This window comes from Panthera uncia, chromosome C2 (assembly GCF_023721935.1).
Source record: "Panthera uncia isolate 11264 chromosome C2, Puncia_PCG_1.0, whole genome shotgun sequence".
Taxonomy (NCBI): domain Eukaryota; kingdom Metazoa; phylum Chordata; class Mammalia; order Carnivora; family Felidae; genus Panthera; species Panthera uncia.
This window is the reverse complement of record NC_064810.1, coordinates 85,428,856-85,441,572: the sequence shown is the minus strand read 5'-3', so window position 1 is coordinate 85,441,572 and position 12,717 is coordinate 85,428,856. Positions and strand designations below refer to the sequence as shown.

Genomic DNA, 12,717 nt, shown 5'->3' with positions numbered 1-12,717 from the left:
TTGTGAATTCAAGCCCTGTCTCCAACTCTGCACTGACAGCGAAGAGCCTGCTTGGGATTCTCTGTCTGCCTCTCTCTCTGCCCTTACCTTGTTCAGGGACCACACACTCTGTCACATAAATAAATAAATAAACAAACATTAAAAAAAATTTTTTTTAATGTTTATTTATTTTTGACAGCGAGACAGAGCATGAGCGGGAGAAGGGCAGCGAGAGAGGGAGACACAGAATCGGAAGCAGGCTCCAGGCTCTGTCAGCACAGAGCCTGATGCGGGGCTCGAACTCACAGACTGCGAGATCATGACCCGAGCCGAAGTCGGACGATGGACCGACTGAGCCACCCAGGCGCCCCTAAATAAACAAATATTTTAAGGAATAAAGAAAAAAATATTTTTTAAAGTGCTACCTAAATTTAGTTGGGAAAATATGTCATCTCTTTCTTCTTCTAATTATTAATAGTCATTTAAAAAATTGCAGGATCCTATAGGTTTATTTGATTTACTGTTCCCCTACCCCAAAGTTGAGCTTTTAACATAAAAGTTAGTTGAAAATCTTTTTAACATAAAAGTTAGCTGAACATACTTTTTCTGGAAAAAAAAAAATTCTGCATCCCCACAACCCAAAACTGGGAGTCGCTGCGCGGAGACACTGTTATTTCCAGACTCTTTTCCAGGGTTTTACTTTCTTCTACCAGAGTCCCACCGCTGCTCGGCGCCCAGCCACACCCCTGGACCCGCCCGGACACTTCCCCTCGGACTCTCTCCTCCCTCTGCTGCTCCCTCTGCCGCACTCTCCCGCCCACTCAGGAAGCTCCGCCCACTCGGGAAGCTCCGCCCCCCAGCTACCCCTCCCGCCTGGGGCCAGTTCCGCAACCCAACTCCTTCCCTCCTTCCGTCGCTTTACCCTTTCCCCGCCTCCATGGCTGCCCTCGATTGGCTAAACTGGCTGTGCCGCGGCAGGGATGCAGCACAACCTCTTTCTGATTGGCTAAAGGGTACCCGGGCCTCTTGTGATTGGCTGATAAGAGCAGACAGCAAGTGTGACTGAGCTCCGGGGTGTGTGGACGCGGCTTTGTTGCCCGAGGGGGGTGGCGGTGGAAGTTAAGGGGGTAGGGGGTTAGTGCTTCTCGGGACCCACACTCGCGGCCGTCGCAGTCACTTCGCCCGGTAGCCTTTAGCGTAGGAGTCGCGCGGACAGCAGCCATGAGCGGCGGGGTGTACGGGGGAGGTGAGTGAGTGCGGCCGGACGAGAGAGCGCGCCTTTTTAGCATGTGGGTTTTGTAACCGCCGCCCCCAGCCCTCCCCAGCCCTCCCCTCCGCGGCGGCCCCTTCCGGTCTCCCCGCTCGGGACCCCGGCCTCCCCGCCCCATCCCCGCCCCGCGCTCTGCCCGCCCCCGGAGCCCACCCGGCTCTTTTGAGAGCCTTGGGCGCCCAGAGTCGCCGCCCCCCGCGGTTCCTTCCAGCCTCGGCCCCCCCGGAGGAGCAGGGTTTTGGGGGTGCGCTCCGGCCTCGGGCTGGGCGGGCACTTCAAGGGGGTCGGCCCGCAGAACCCCGGCTTGAGTGGCTAGCCGCAGGGTTGCATCTCCCCCGGTGTCTCCACAAGTCTGCGACATCGGGGCGCGCGCGCGTGTTTAAACTTGGGAGGTTCCAGCAGTTTGCAAGCGTGGACGGAAGGTTTCCGCAAAGTCCCTTGGAGGGTAAAGCGAGCCGAGAGAGGTACCACTGCCTGGAGGAGTGGCGGCCACTCCCGACGCAGCCTCCTCGTTCCGTGCTTAGCAGCCTCACACCTTTCCGTAATTTCTGCCTGTTGACTGGGTTCTCCAGAGTTACCCATGGGAACACCTGTAACTTACAGATGCTTTCTTGGGCAGGCTGTAGTGTGGTGGAAAGATTGACACGGGTCTGGGAGTTACGCAGACCCGGCTTGTACTTTCAGCCCCACCATGTATTGAGCGCTTTAGCCTTGGGCAAGTTACTTAACTTTTCTCAACTTCGGGCTCATTTTGGGAAAGATAATTCCTGCCCAGTGGTGTGGCTGTGAAGATTCAATGAGATGATGCTATACGTGGCTCCGCAACGTGTGGTCCATGATCAGCAGAGTCAGCATCACCTGCAAGCTTTTTAGAAATGCAGACTCTCAAGCTCCAGTCTACATATACTGAATCAGAGCTTCCATTCTTGCTAGACAGGTAGAGGAAGCACTGGTGTATATGATTCTGGTTTGTGTTGTGTTTGAGGAGTTTCCAGAACAAGGAGACAGATTTGAAGTGTTGCTTTTGTTACTGTGTCTAGTAAGGATGGATACTGTTTCTGAAGAGGATGGCATTTTACAGGTAGGGGATAGAAATTGGGTTTTCAAAGTTCTTAGGAGTTTTTGGAGTGTAGCTAGAGTCTCTTTGAAGTAATATGCTGACCCTCAGCCCCTTCTTTCCCGTTTATGTTCTTGGTTTTGATTTCTCACATGTGAGTGTCCCGTCCGTAGTTTCCCATTTTTTACTTTGGAGAAAGCCTAGTGGATCTTCATGATTTACCTCTTCCTCATCTGAAGATGCAGTCCTGGATCTTTGTGCCTTTGCCTTACGGAGGTTGTTGACTCTATTCTGACCTTTAGGTTCACTGATCCAAGGACTTAGAGGCTGTCTGGGAGTATTTCCTTTGAAGGCATTGTTTAATATGACTGAGGCAGAAATGGATATTAATGATACCAGCAGCAAACATTTATTGAGTGCATACTGTGTACTAAGAACTGTTCCCAGATACTTTTCATGTGTTGCATTTAATACATGCATTAGTCCAATCTATAACAACCATATAGGGGATGGTAATGCTGTCCCTGTATTACGGAATAAGAAAGTAATATGGAAAAGATGAACTGGCCAAGAGTTATCGAACTTCCTAAGAAATGGGGAACAAGAATCTCTGGGTTGAAGAAGATGGCATTTCAGTAAAACCCTTTCCTATTTTAAAAATAGAAAGTTTTTTGGTTGTTTCTCCATAAGTCATTTTTCAGTTGTATAGCCACAGCATATTATTCATGTATGGTTTAGGTATTCAGAATAAACGTCCTTTTTCTCATTTGCTTAGGAGGGGAATATGTCATAAAGCCTATTCCACATACAAAATATTTAAAACTTACAAAAATAAGTGTATGATTTTGTGTTTGTGCTACCACTGTATGGTCAGTATTTATATTGGGTGACATTTTCCAAAGGGTGTATTGTGAGAAGAAACCAAACTTCTTCTCTCCTAGGTTTTGAATAATTAACTTAAGAAGCTGTATTTTTAACTGACTTGCTTATTGAAAAGATCTTTGGAGTTTAAATTTTAAAATTTATGGCTGTCTTATACTAATAATGATTTCTGACTAGATCTGACATTGATCTTTAGCGTTAGGTATAATGCATAATTTACCCAGATTTCTATACTTTCTAACTGGTTTCTGGACCTACTCATTGTTCCTGTGACTATCTCTCATGGTGCTCCTTTACTTCAAACTCTGCATTATAAAAATAAACAGGCCATCTTTGATAAATTGTTTCATCATTCCTGCACTCCTGACCCCCAGATCTCTAACCTTAAAATTTTCTCAAAATCTCCATCCCCGTGAGTTGGTGTACCCTGTCCAAACAAACAAACAAACAAAAATGATCTTCCCACTTTCTCCCAAAGTTATTAGCCTTCAGTATTATCTTGGAATGTTTTAAGACCAGGTTAGAAAATTGCCACCATTGTTTCATGTTTTCCCAGAAAAACCACCACACCTTTAAACTTGGAAGCCATTTACTCCAGAAAAGCACCAATATCTTCAGAAAAGTGAAAACTGTGTTTTTAGTAGCAAAGGGATCCAACTCTTGAGGACTTTTATCCGTTAGAAATTGTATCCTGGTTTTTAAATATCCAGACCTCTGTGGTTATGGTTTAAGTCTCCTATGTCCCTTTGCCATTCTATTTTGTGTTCATTGGTTCTAGTTGTTAACAAAACGAGGTACAGGAGATAGACCTATACCTTTGAAAAAGGAAAAAAAAGCAGATGCAAAATTCTAAGCATCAGGAGTCTTACATTAAAATCTGTGTCTAGTTTGCCTCTCATTAAGATAGGAACATAATTGATTTATTAGATTTTTATTTATTTATTTATTTATTTATTTATTTATTTTTAAAATTTTTTTTTCAACATTTTTTATTTATTTTTGGGACAGGGAGAGACAGAGCATGAATGGGGGAGGGGCAGAGAGAGAGGGAGACACAGAATCGGAAACAGGCTCCAGGCTCCGAGCCATCAGCCCAGAGCCTGATGTGGGGCTTGAACTCACGGACCGCGAGATCGTGACCTGGCTGAAGTCGGACGCTTAACCAACTGCGCCACCCAGGCGCCCCTATTTTTTTATTTTTTAATGTTTAGTTTTGAGAAGAGAGAGACCATGTGAGCTGGGGAGGGGCAGAGAGAGGGGGAGACACAGAATCTGAAGCAGGCTCCAGCTCTGAGCTGTCAGCATAGAGCCCGATGCAGGGCCTGAACTCATGAACCGTGAGATCATGACCTGAGCCAAAGTGGGTGCTCAACCAACTGAGCCACCCAGGTACTCCTAGATTTTCATTTCATAAAAAAATTTACCAGGTAGGTATAGCCTCTGTCTCCAAGAAACTCAGTCTTACAGGTGAGGCAGTCAAATAAATAGACACTGCATTTTATTTACTTCAGTTGTACATTCCCCCCTCCCCATATTTAAAGAGCTGAAGTTGGAATATTTCTTTTCTTTTTGAAGTTTTTCTATTTTACATATTAAATTTTTTTTAAATTTTAATTCAAGTATAATTAACATGGAATATTTCTTAAAAAACATTTTTTTTTAATGTTTATTTATTTTTGAGAGAGCACGAGCAGGGGAGGGGCAGAGAGAGAGGGAGACACAGAATCCAAAGCAGGCTCCAGGCTCCTAGCTGTCAGCACAAAGCCAGACGCAGGGCTGGAACCCACAAACTGTGAGATCATGACCTGATCCAAAGTCTGCAGTTAACCGACTGAGCCACCCAGGCACCCCGACATGGAATATTTCTTGATGGTGAGAGTTTAATTGGCAGCATGCTTTTTTTCTTGGTGCATGAAGAGATGGTGTATCTTACCATTTATAAAATTTTATATTGATGAGAAAGGGTAATTCAACAAAGTGTGTTCGGTAATGACGATATGTCGAAGGTACAAAGGTAGAACAGAGAAGAAAGTTACTAACTCATTGTTGGGGAGTCAGAGGACTTTACAAGAGAGGTTGTAGGGATGATGGAAGAAGAGTGGAGAAGGACAGCATATGCAAAAATTAGCTGAGTGAGAGTATGTGGTGTGTTTAGGAGACAACATTATCCAGTCATACTAGTGTGTAAAGTGGGAAATGAAATTACTGCCAGATTTTGCTAGGTCTTGAATATCAACTGGGTGAAATGACTTGAATTTTATTTTGTAGATGATGGGAAACCACCAGATGATTCTCTTTTCGTTGAAGGATTTATGTACCAATATGTTGAGTTGTAATTTTGAAAGATCACAGTGCAGTAGTTTGTAAGGTGGATGGAAAAAATGAAGAGATGGGAAATAAAATACTTACAGGGAATTGTAGTAATTCCCTGTTGAGATAAGAGCTTGACTCAAGACAGGGGCAATGGTAGCAAAGAGGAAGGGAATTGAGAAATATTTAGCAGAATGTTTGGCAGAACTTGCTGAGGGGTATGAAAATATGAAGGAATTCACAGTTTTTTGTCTCTGCTGATTAGGCCACTAACTGTGATAGCACTGCTAAGATTAGGTTAAGTAGGATGGGGAAAGGAAGACAGTGCTTCAGATATGTTGAATATGAGGTAACCATGGGACATCAGGAGGAATCAATGTTGTACACTAAGAAGTTTGTCATATGGCCTTTTGGCTCTCTGAGTAGCATCATGGCGGTCATCAAGAGCAAGTGCCTCATGAAAGGTGGCAGAAAGGGAGTCAAGAAGAAAGTGGTTGATCTGTTTTGTTTTTCTTTTAAAAAATTTTTAAAAATGTTTTTATTTATTTTTGAGACAGAGACAGAGCATGAGCAGGGGAGGGGCAGAGAGAGAGGGAGACACAGAATCCAAAGCAGGCTCCAGACTCCGAACTGTCAGCACAGAGCCTGGCGCTGGGCTCAAACTCATGGACTGTGAGATCATGACCTGAGCTGCAGTCAGATGCTCCTGATCTGTTTTCTAAGAAAAATTGGTATGATGTAAAAGCACCACCTGTGTTCAGTATAAGAAATATTGGAAAAACATTAGTCACAAGAACTCAAGGAATCAAAATTGTATCTGATTGCCTAAGGGTCATGTTTTTGAAGTGAGCCTTCTGCAGAGTGATGAAGTTGGCATTTAGAAAATTTAAGCTAATACTGAGGATGTTCAGGGCAAAAACTGCCTGACTAATTTCCATGCCATGGATTTTACCCATGACAAAATGTACTTCATGGTCAAAAAAACGGCAAACCATGGTTGAAACTCCTGTTGAGGTCGAGGTTGCCGATGGTTATTTGCTTCATTTAGTTTGTGTTGGTTTTACCGAAACAGGCAGGCAACAATCCAATTCGGAAGACCTCTTATGCTCAGTACCAACAGGTCCACCAAATCCAGAAAATGATGATGGAGATTATGACCTGAGGTGTGCAGACAAATGACTTGAAAGAAGTGGTAAATAAATTGATTCCAGACACCATCAGAAAAGATCTAAACAAGGTTTGCCGATCTATTTTTCCACTCTATGATGTCTTTGTTAGAAAAGTAAAAATGCTGAAGAAGCCCAAGTTTGAATTGGGAGCTCATGGAGCTTCATGGTGAAGGCAGTAATTCACTTTTCTTTTAAAAGGAAAAGCTACTGAAAATGAGACCAGTGCTAAAGTTTTTGTTTGTTTAAAAAAATTTTTTTTTAATGTTGGTTTATTTTTGAGAGAAAGAGAGGGAGAGGGACAGAGAGAGAATGAGAGAGGGAGGGAGGGAGGGAGGGAGGGAGAGAGAGAGAGAGAGAGAGAGAGAGAATCTAAAGCAGGCTCCAGGCTCTGAGATGTGAGCACAGCCCGACATGGAGCTCAAACTCCCGAACCATAAGGTCATGACCTGAGCTGAAGCAGACACTTAACCAACTGAGCCACCCAGGCACCCCTAGAGACCATTGCTAAAGTTGAATGAGCTGATGGATATGAGCCACCAGTCCAAGAATCTCTTAAAATGCAGACATTTAATGGTAACAAATAAAAAATCTTATTTGTGATGTTTTTTTAAAAAAGTTTGAGACATGGATCTAGATAAAGGTGAGGGCTTGAGAGAAAGATTTGAGCTTGAAATTATTAGTAGAAGTTGATGCCGTAGGAGTGGAGCAGATTACCTAAGAGGGGGTAAATTAAGGGAGGGGTTCCAGTGTGGGGTCCCTCACCTCCCCAAGGAATCCACAGGTAGAATTATGTTTTGTTATAATTGGCTTCTTTTATAATCTACTTTAGAACATTCTAAGAAGGGAGTCCTAAGTTTCCTAATGTATCTGTATTAGTTTTCCAGAGCTGCCGTAACAAAGTACCACAGACTGGGTAGCTTAAATAACAGAAATTAATTTTCTCACAGTTCTGGAGTCAAGAAGTCTGATATCAAGGTGCTGGCAGGGTTGTTTTCCTTGGAGGTTTTTCTCCTTGGTTTGGAATGGCCATCCTCCTCCCCCTGTGTCTTCACATGGTCTTCCCTCTGTACATATCTGTGTCTAAATTTCCTCTTTTTATAAGGACACCAGTCATATTGGGTTAGGGCATATCCTAATGATCTCATTTTAATTTAATCACCTCTTTAAAGACCTTATCTCCAAATACAGTCATATTTTAAGGTACTGGGGTAAAGACTTCAATGTACGGATTTTAGGGGGAAACACTTCAGCCCAGAGCTTTGTGAAAGGGGTCCATGATACAGAAAAGGTTAAGAGCCTTGATCCTTGAGACTGAGAGTTGAATATTTTGGTTAACCTGGCAGTTAATTCATTTAGTTAAGATATTTCTTTACCCAACATTGTAATTAGTCAGTGTTAAAGTTTATTAATTTATAGTCATTTGTTAACTTTACTGTTTGTACTTGAGTATACATGCTATGGTGAAAACAAATGCAGTGTTCTGCTTTTAAGGACCCCTATTTTCAGACAAAATAATTTGGATCAGAGAATTGTATCGAGAATGGGAAGTATAATAAATGAAGAGACTTCTTTTCAAATTAGGAATAAAAATAGGTGGCTCTTTATTTAAATAAAAATGAGATTATTATTCTGTAAAGATACCATCTCTTCACTATGAATATCTGTATAATCATTGGTTTTTCTTTATTTTAAAACTCAATTTTTAGTACTTCAAATATACTAATAATGAAACATATATGTAAGTTTGTATGTGATAGATGTAATATTTCACCATATTTGCCTGAGATATTTTAAGAAATAGAATGTTATTCGTATAGAGTCCCCTTTTCTCCCTCCTTAGAGGTAACCACAGAACCGAAGTTGGATATGCAGCATTACCAGGCCCCATGCATATTTTTAATACTAAGTGTGTGTGTATCCATAATGAATTAAACAGTATCGCAATGTGTATGTATGTATAGTAACTAGCCTTCTTTCTTTTTCTTTCTTTCTTTCTTTCTTTCTTTCTTTCTCTTTTTCTTTTTCTCTTTCTTTCTTTCTTTCTTTCTTTCTTTCTTTCTTTCTTTCTTTCTTTCAAGTTTATTTATTTATTTTGAGAAAGAGAGAGAGAAAAACCCAAGCAAACTCTGCACGGTCATTACACGGCCCACCATGGGCCTCGAACTCACAAACTGTGAGATCATGACCGGAGCCAAACATTTAACCTTCTGAGCTACCCAGGTGCCCATAGTAGCTAGCTTTTCAAACTAGTTAATTTTTTTTTTTTTTAGGTTTATCCATATTGATATGTACATCTAGATCATTCATTTTAACTGCTGTACAGTATTTCATGGTATGAATAATTTATAGTTTATCTATTTCCCTACTGAGAGGCCATTAGATTATTTTTATCTTTTCCTGTGACAAGTAGTGTGGTGATAATGATAATGGCAGCTCCCACTTATTGTGATTATTATGTGCTGTTCCTGTTGTAAGTGCTTATGTGCATTAAAGCATTTAACACATTTATTTATTATAACATCCTATGTGTTAGAAACTATTATGCATGTTTACATACGAGGAAACTGAGGCAGAGAGGTTAGAAATCACCGAAGGTCACATAGCTAATGAACGTTCTTAAACGTGTTTCCTTGTGATGTGTGTGAGAGAGTTTCTGTAGAGAAAATAAAAACTGTGATTTCTGTGTGTGTACATTTTCTTTGTGTGTGTGTGTGTGTGTGTGTGTGTGTGTGTGTCTGAATTCTCTATTTTGTTGGCTTATAAGTCCGCTGATCTACATCATAGTATGTCAGTAACATAGTGTTTTGATTACTGTAACTTTAAGTCTATAAATAAGGTACTGTGAGTTTCCCACTTTTGTTCTTCCTTTTTAAAATAATTTATTTTTTATTTTTTAATTTTTTAAAAATGTTTTTTTTTATATTTGAGAGAGAGAGACAGACACAGAGAAAAAGAGCAAGCAGGGGAGGTGCAGAGAGATAAAGACAGAATCCAAAGCAGGCTCGAGGCTCTGAGCTGTCAGCACAGAGCCCGATGTGGGGCTCAAACTCATAAACCACGAGGTCATGACCTGAGCCAAAGTCGAACGCCCAGCCAACTGAGCCACCCAGGCGCCTGTATTTATTTTTAAATTTATATCCAAGTTTGTTAGCATATGGTACAACAATGATTTCAGGAATAGATTCCTTAATGCCTCTTAGCCCATCCTGCCTCCCACAACCCCTCCAGCAACCCTCTGTTCTCTATATTTAAGAGTCTCTTATATTTTGTCCCGCTCCCTGTTTTTATATTATTTTTGTTTCCCTTCCCTTATGTTCATTTGTTTTGTATCTTAAAATCCTCATATGAGTGAAGTTATATGATATTTGTCTTTCTCCAGCTGATTAATTTCACTTAGCATAATACCCTCTAGTTCCATCCACGTAGTTGCAAATAGCAAGATTTCATTCTTTTTGATTGCCAAGTAATACTCCAGTGTGTGTGTGTGTGTGTGTGTGTGTGTGTGTGTACATACATACATATATATACCACATTTTCTTCATTCATCTGTTGATGGACATTTGGGCTCTTTCCATACTTTGGCTATTGTCAATAGTGCTGCCATAAACGTTGGGGTGCATGTGCCCCTTCAGAACAGCATACCTGTATCCTTTGGATAAATACCGTATCCTTTGGATAAATTGCTGGGTCGTAGGATAGTTCTATTTTTAATTTTTTGAGTAACTTCCATACTGTTTTCCAGAGTGGCTACACTAATTTGCATTACCATGTGTATGAACATTTTCAACTTTAGTGCGTATGACTAAATTGAGCGTTAGGGTTGTATCAGTTTATAGCTTTTATTAGTAAATGTGTAAGAGCTCCTCTTTCCCTATGTCTTTGACAATACTTTGTCTTATCAGATGGATTTTGCCAATTTAATGAAGATAAATAATAGCACTTTATTATTTTTAATGATTGAAAAAAATGAAAAATTAGTGCCTGGAAAACCCAAGTGTTTTGTTTTTGGACCATGCAGTTTTGGGGGAAATATTTTCAGAGTATAATTAGAGGCTTTTCTCTGAATTTGAATGTGAAAAAAAATCAGCTTTCTTTGCAGCATTAAACTTTATCTACTACAAATCTTTGAAATGTGCAAACTTTGATAACTTTTTACTTGGCCTATGTAATTATGTTTTAAACTCTTACTCTTCAGGGTTCCTCTTTTTCTTGGGGTTTTGCTAAGTTTCTATCCTAATTGCATGGAATATAATTTCTGTTAACATGAAAAAATGGCAACTAAGTGTACTGGATATCTTCCGTTTGCCTCTCCACTTTCCACCATTTCCACCCTCTTTGTGCCCTTGAAGAGTGACCCTTACTGACTGTCTCAGTGGGTCTGTTAACCTGTGGTTTGGCCAGTGGTAGGGCAACCATGTTTCCTGCCTTATGCCTCTTGTCCTTGTATAACTATGAATAGGGAACCCTTTTTGCATTCAGAAGTGGCCCAGTTTGGGTGAGAAATTGTAAGATTACCCTAGCCAGTAGAGAGGAGGAAGAGAGAGGTTGACATATTTATTAGTCTGGTTCCTTCCCCTCAGGGTCAGCCATGGCTTACTGCATCCCTCAACTGAAGGTCACGGCTCCTATCAGGCAGCCCTCCCAACACAACTCTCTCCAGGTTCTGCTAACCATTCTTTCTCTGTGTTTCTTCAGTTCTAAGGGTGGCAACAGATCTGTTATTAGTGCTAGGGTAGCATACTATCCCTTTTGGTTTTCCTGTGTTGTGCCTATATCTTTATAAATAGTCCCTTTAATAAGTAAACTCTTGCAAATTACCCAGTGTTAGTGTACCATCTCTTTTCTGATTGAGCCTCTACTGATATACAAGGTATGACTTGTTATATTTTAACTGAATGAATCTTTATTTTAAGGTGTATTTAAAACTAAGTTCAAGCTTATAATAATAAGAATGTAATACCTGTTTTAATTTTTAATAGAACTTTTTTACATTCTCATATTAACCACATTAAGTACTCTTTTTTATTAAAAATTTTTTAATGTTTATTTTTAAGAGAGACAGAGAGAGAGAGAGCACACGAGTGGGGTAGGGGCAGAGAGAGAAGGAGACACAGAATCCAAAGCAGGCTCCAGGCTCTGAGCTGTCAGCACCGAGCCCGACACGGGGCTCAAACCCATGTACTGTGAGATCATGACCTGAGCCAAAGTCAGACGCTCAAACGACTGAGCCACCCAGGTGCCCCAGCACATTAAGTACTCTTAATTTTCATATGAGACCTGTAAGTTGTTAATGTTAATTGTCCTTTGTTTTTTCAGATGAGGTTGGAGCTCTTGTTTTTGACATTGGATCCTATACTGTGAGAGCTGGTTATGCTGGTGAGGACTGTCCCAAGGTAAGTGTAGCATTAGTTAATTGGATATGAAAGGATCACTTACTTGAGTAGAATTAAATTCATGCAGAAATTCTCACTCAATTATGGTAAAAGATTTTAGTTGGGAAAAAATGACTACTTGATAAAGCAGGTAAAACTTGTATTATCATGTTTTTGACTCTTCCAGGTGGATTTCCCCACAGCTATTGGTATGGTGGTAGAAAGAGATGATGGAAGCACACTGATGGAAATAGATGGTGATAAAGGCAAACAAGGCGGCCCCACCTATTACATAGATACTAATGCCCTGCGAGTTCCCAGGGAGAATACGGAGGCCATTTCACCACTAAAAAATGGGATGGGTATGATGTTTGCTTGTATGGATTTGATTTATAGAGTATATATGGTACATTTTAGACATAAGACAATGGCTTCTTATAAGTTGAATATCAGGTATTTTGTTTTTAATTCCATAAATTGATGTTCCAGGCACTGAGAATACAAAGATGCATAAAACATGTTCCTCTTCCTCAAGAAACTCATAGGGAGGTCGATGTAGATATCCAAATATGTAGGATAAATGTTGTGTTTGATAAGCAGTGGGATTGGAGAGGAGAGGTATTTAACTCCCATCATTGGGGATCAGTGGTGGTTTTCATAAAGGAGGTAACTTTTGCA

General features: G+C 40.9%; 1 protein-coding gene and 1 pseudogene across 2 annotated transcripts in view; both read left to right on the top strand.

Moving 5' to 3' along the window:
• The first annotated feature begins 1,049 nt into the window (after positions 1-1,049).
• Positions 1,050-12,717, top strand: part of ACTL6A (actin like 6A) — a 29,627-nt gene continuing 17,959 nt past the window's right edge. The window contains exons 1-3 of one of the 2 annotated variants that reach the window (XM_049629566.1): positions 1,050-1,225; positions 11,984-12,060; positions 12,227-12,401. In XM_049629566.1, coding sequence (XP_049485523.1) covers positions 1,201-1,225; positions 11,984-12,060; positions 12,227-12,401 — 277 coding nt within the window. In that variant the 5' untranslated portion in view covers positions 1,050-1,200. Of the gene's footprint in view, positions 1,226-6,644; positions 6,736-11,983; positions 12,061-12,226; positions 12,402-12,717 lie in introns of those variants that run through there. The other variant, XM_049629567.1, reaches the window with a different exon arrangement.
• Positions 4,879-8,245, top strand: LOC125920627 (40S ribosomal protein S3a-like; annotated as a pseudogene).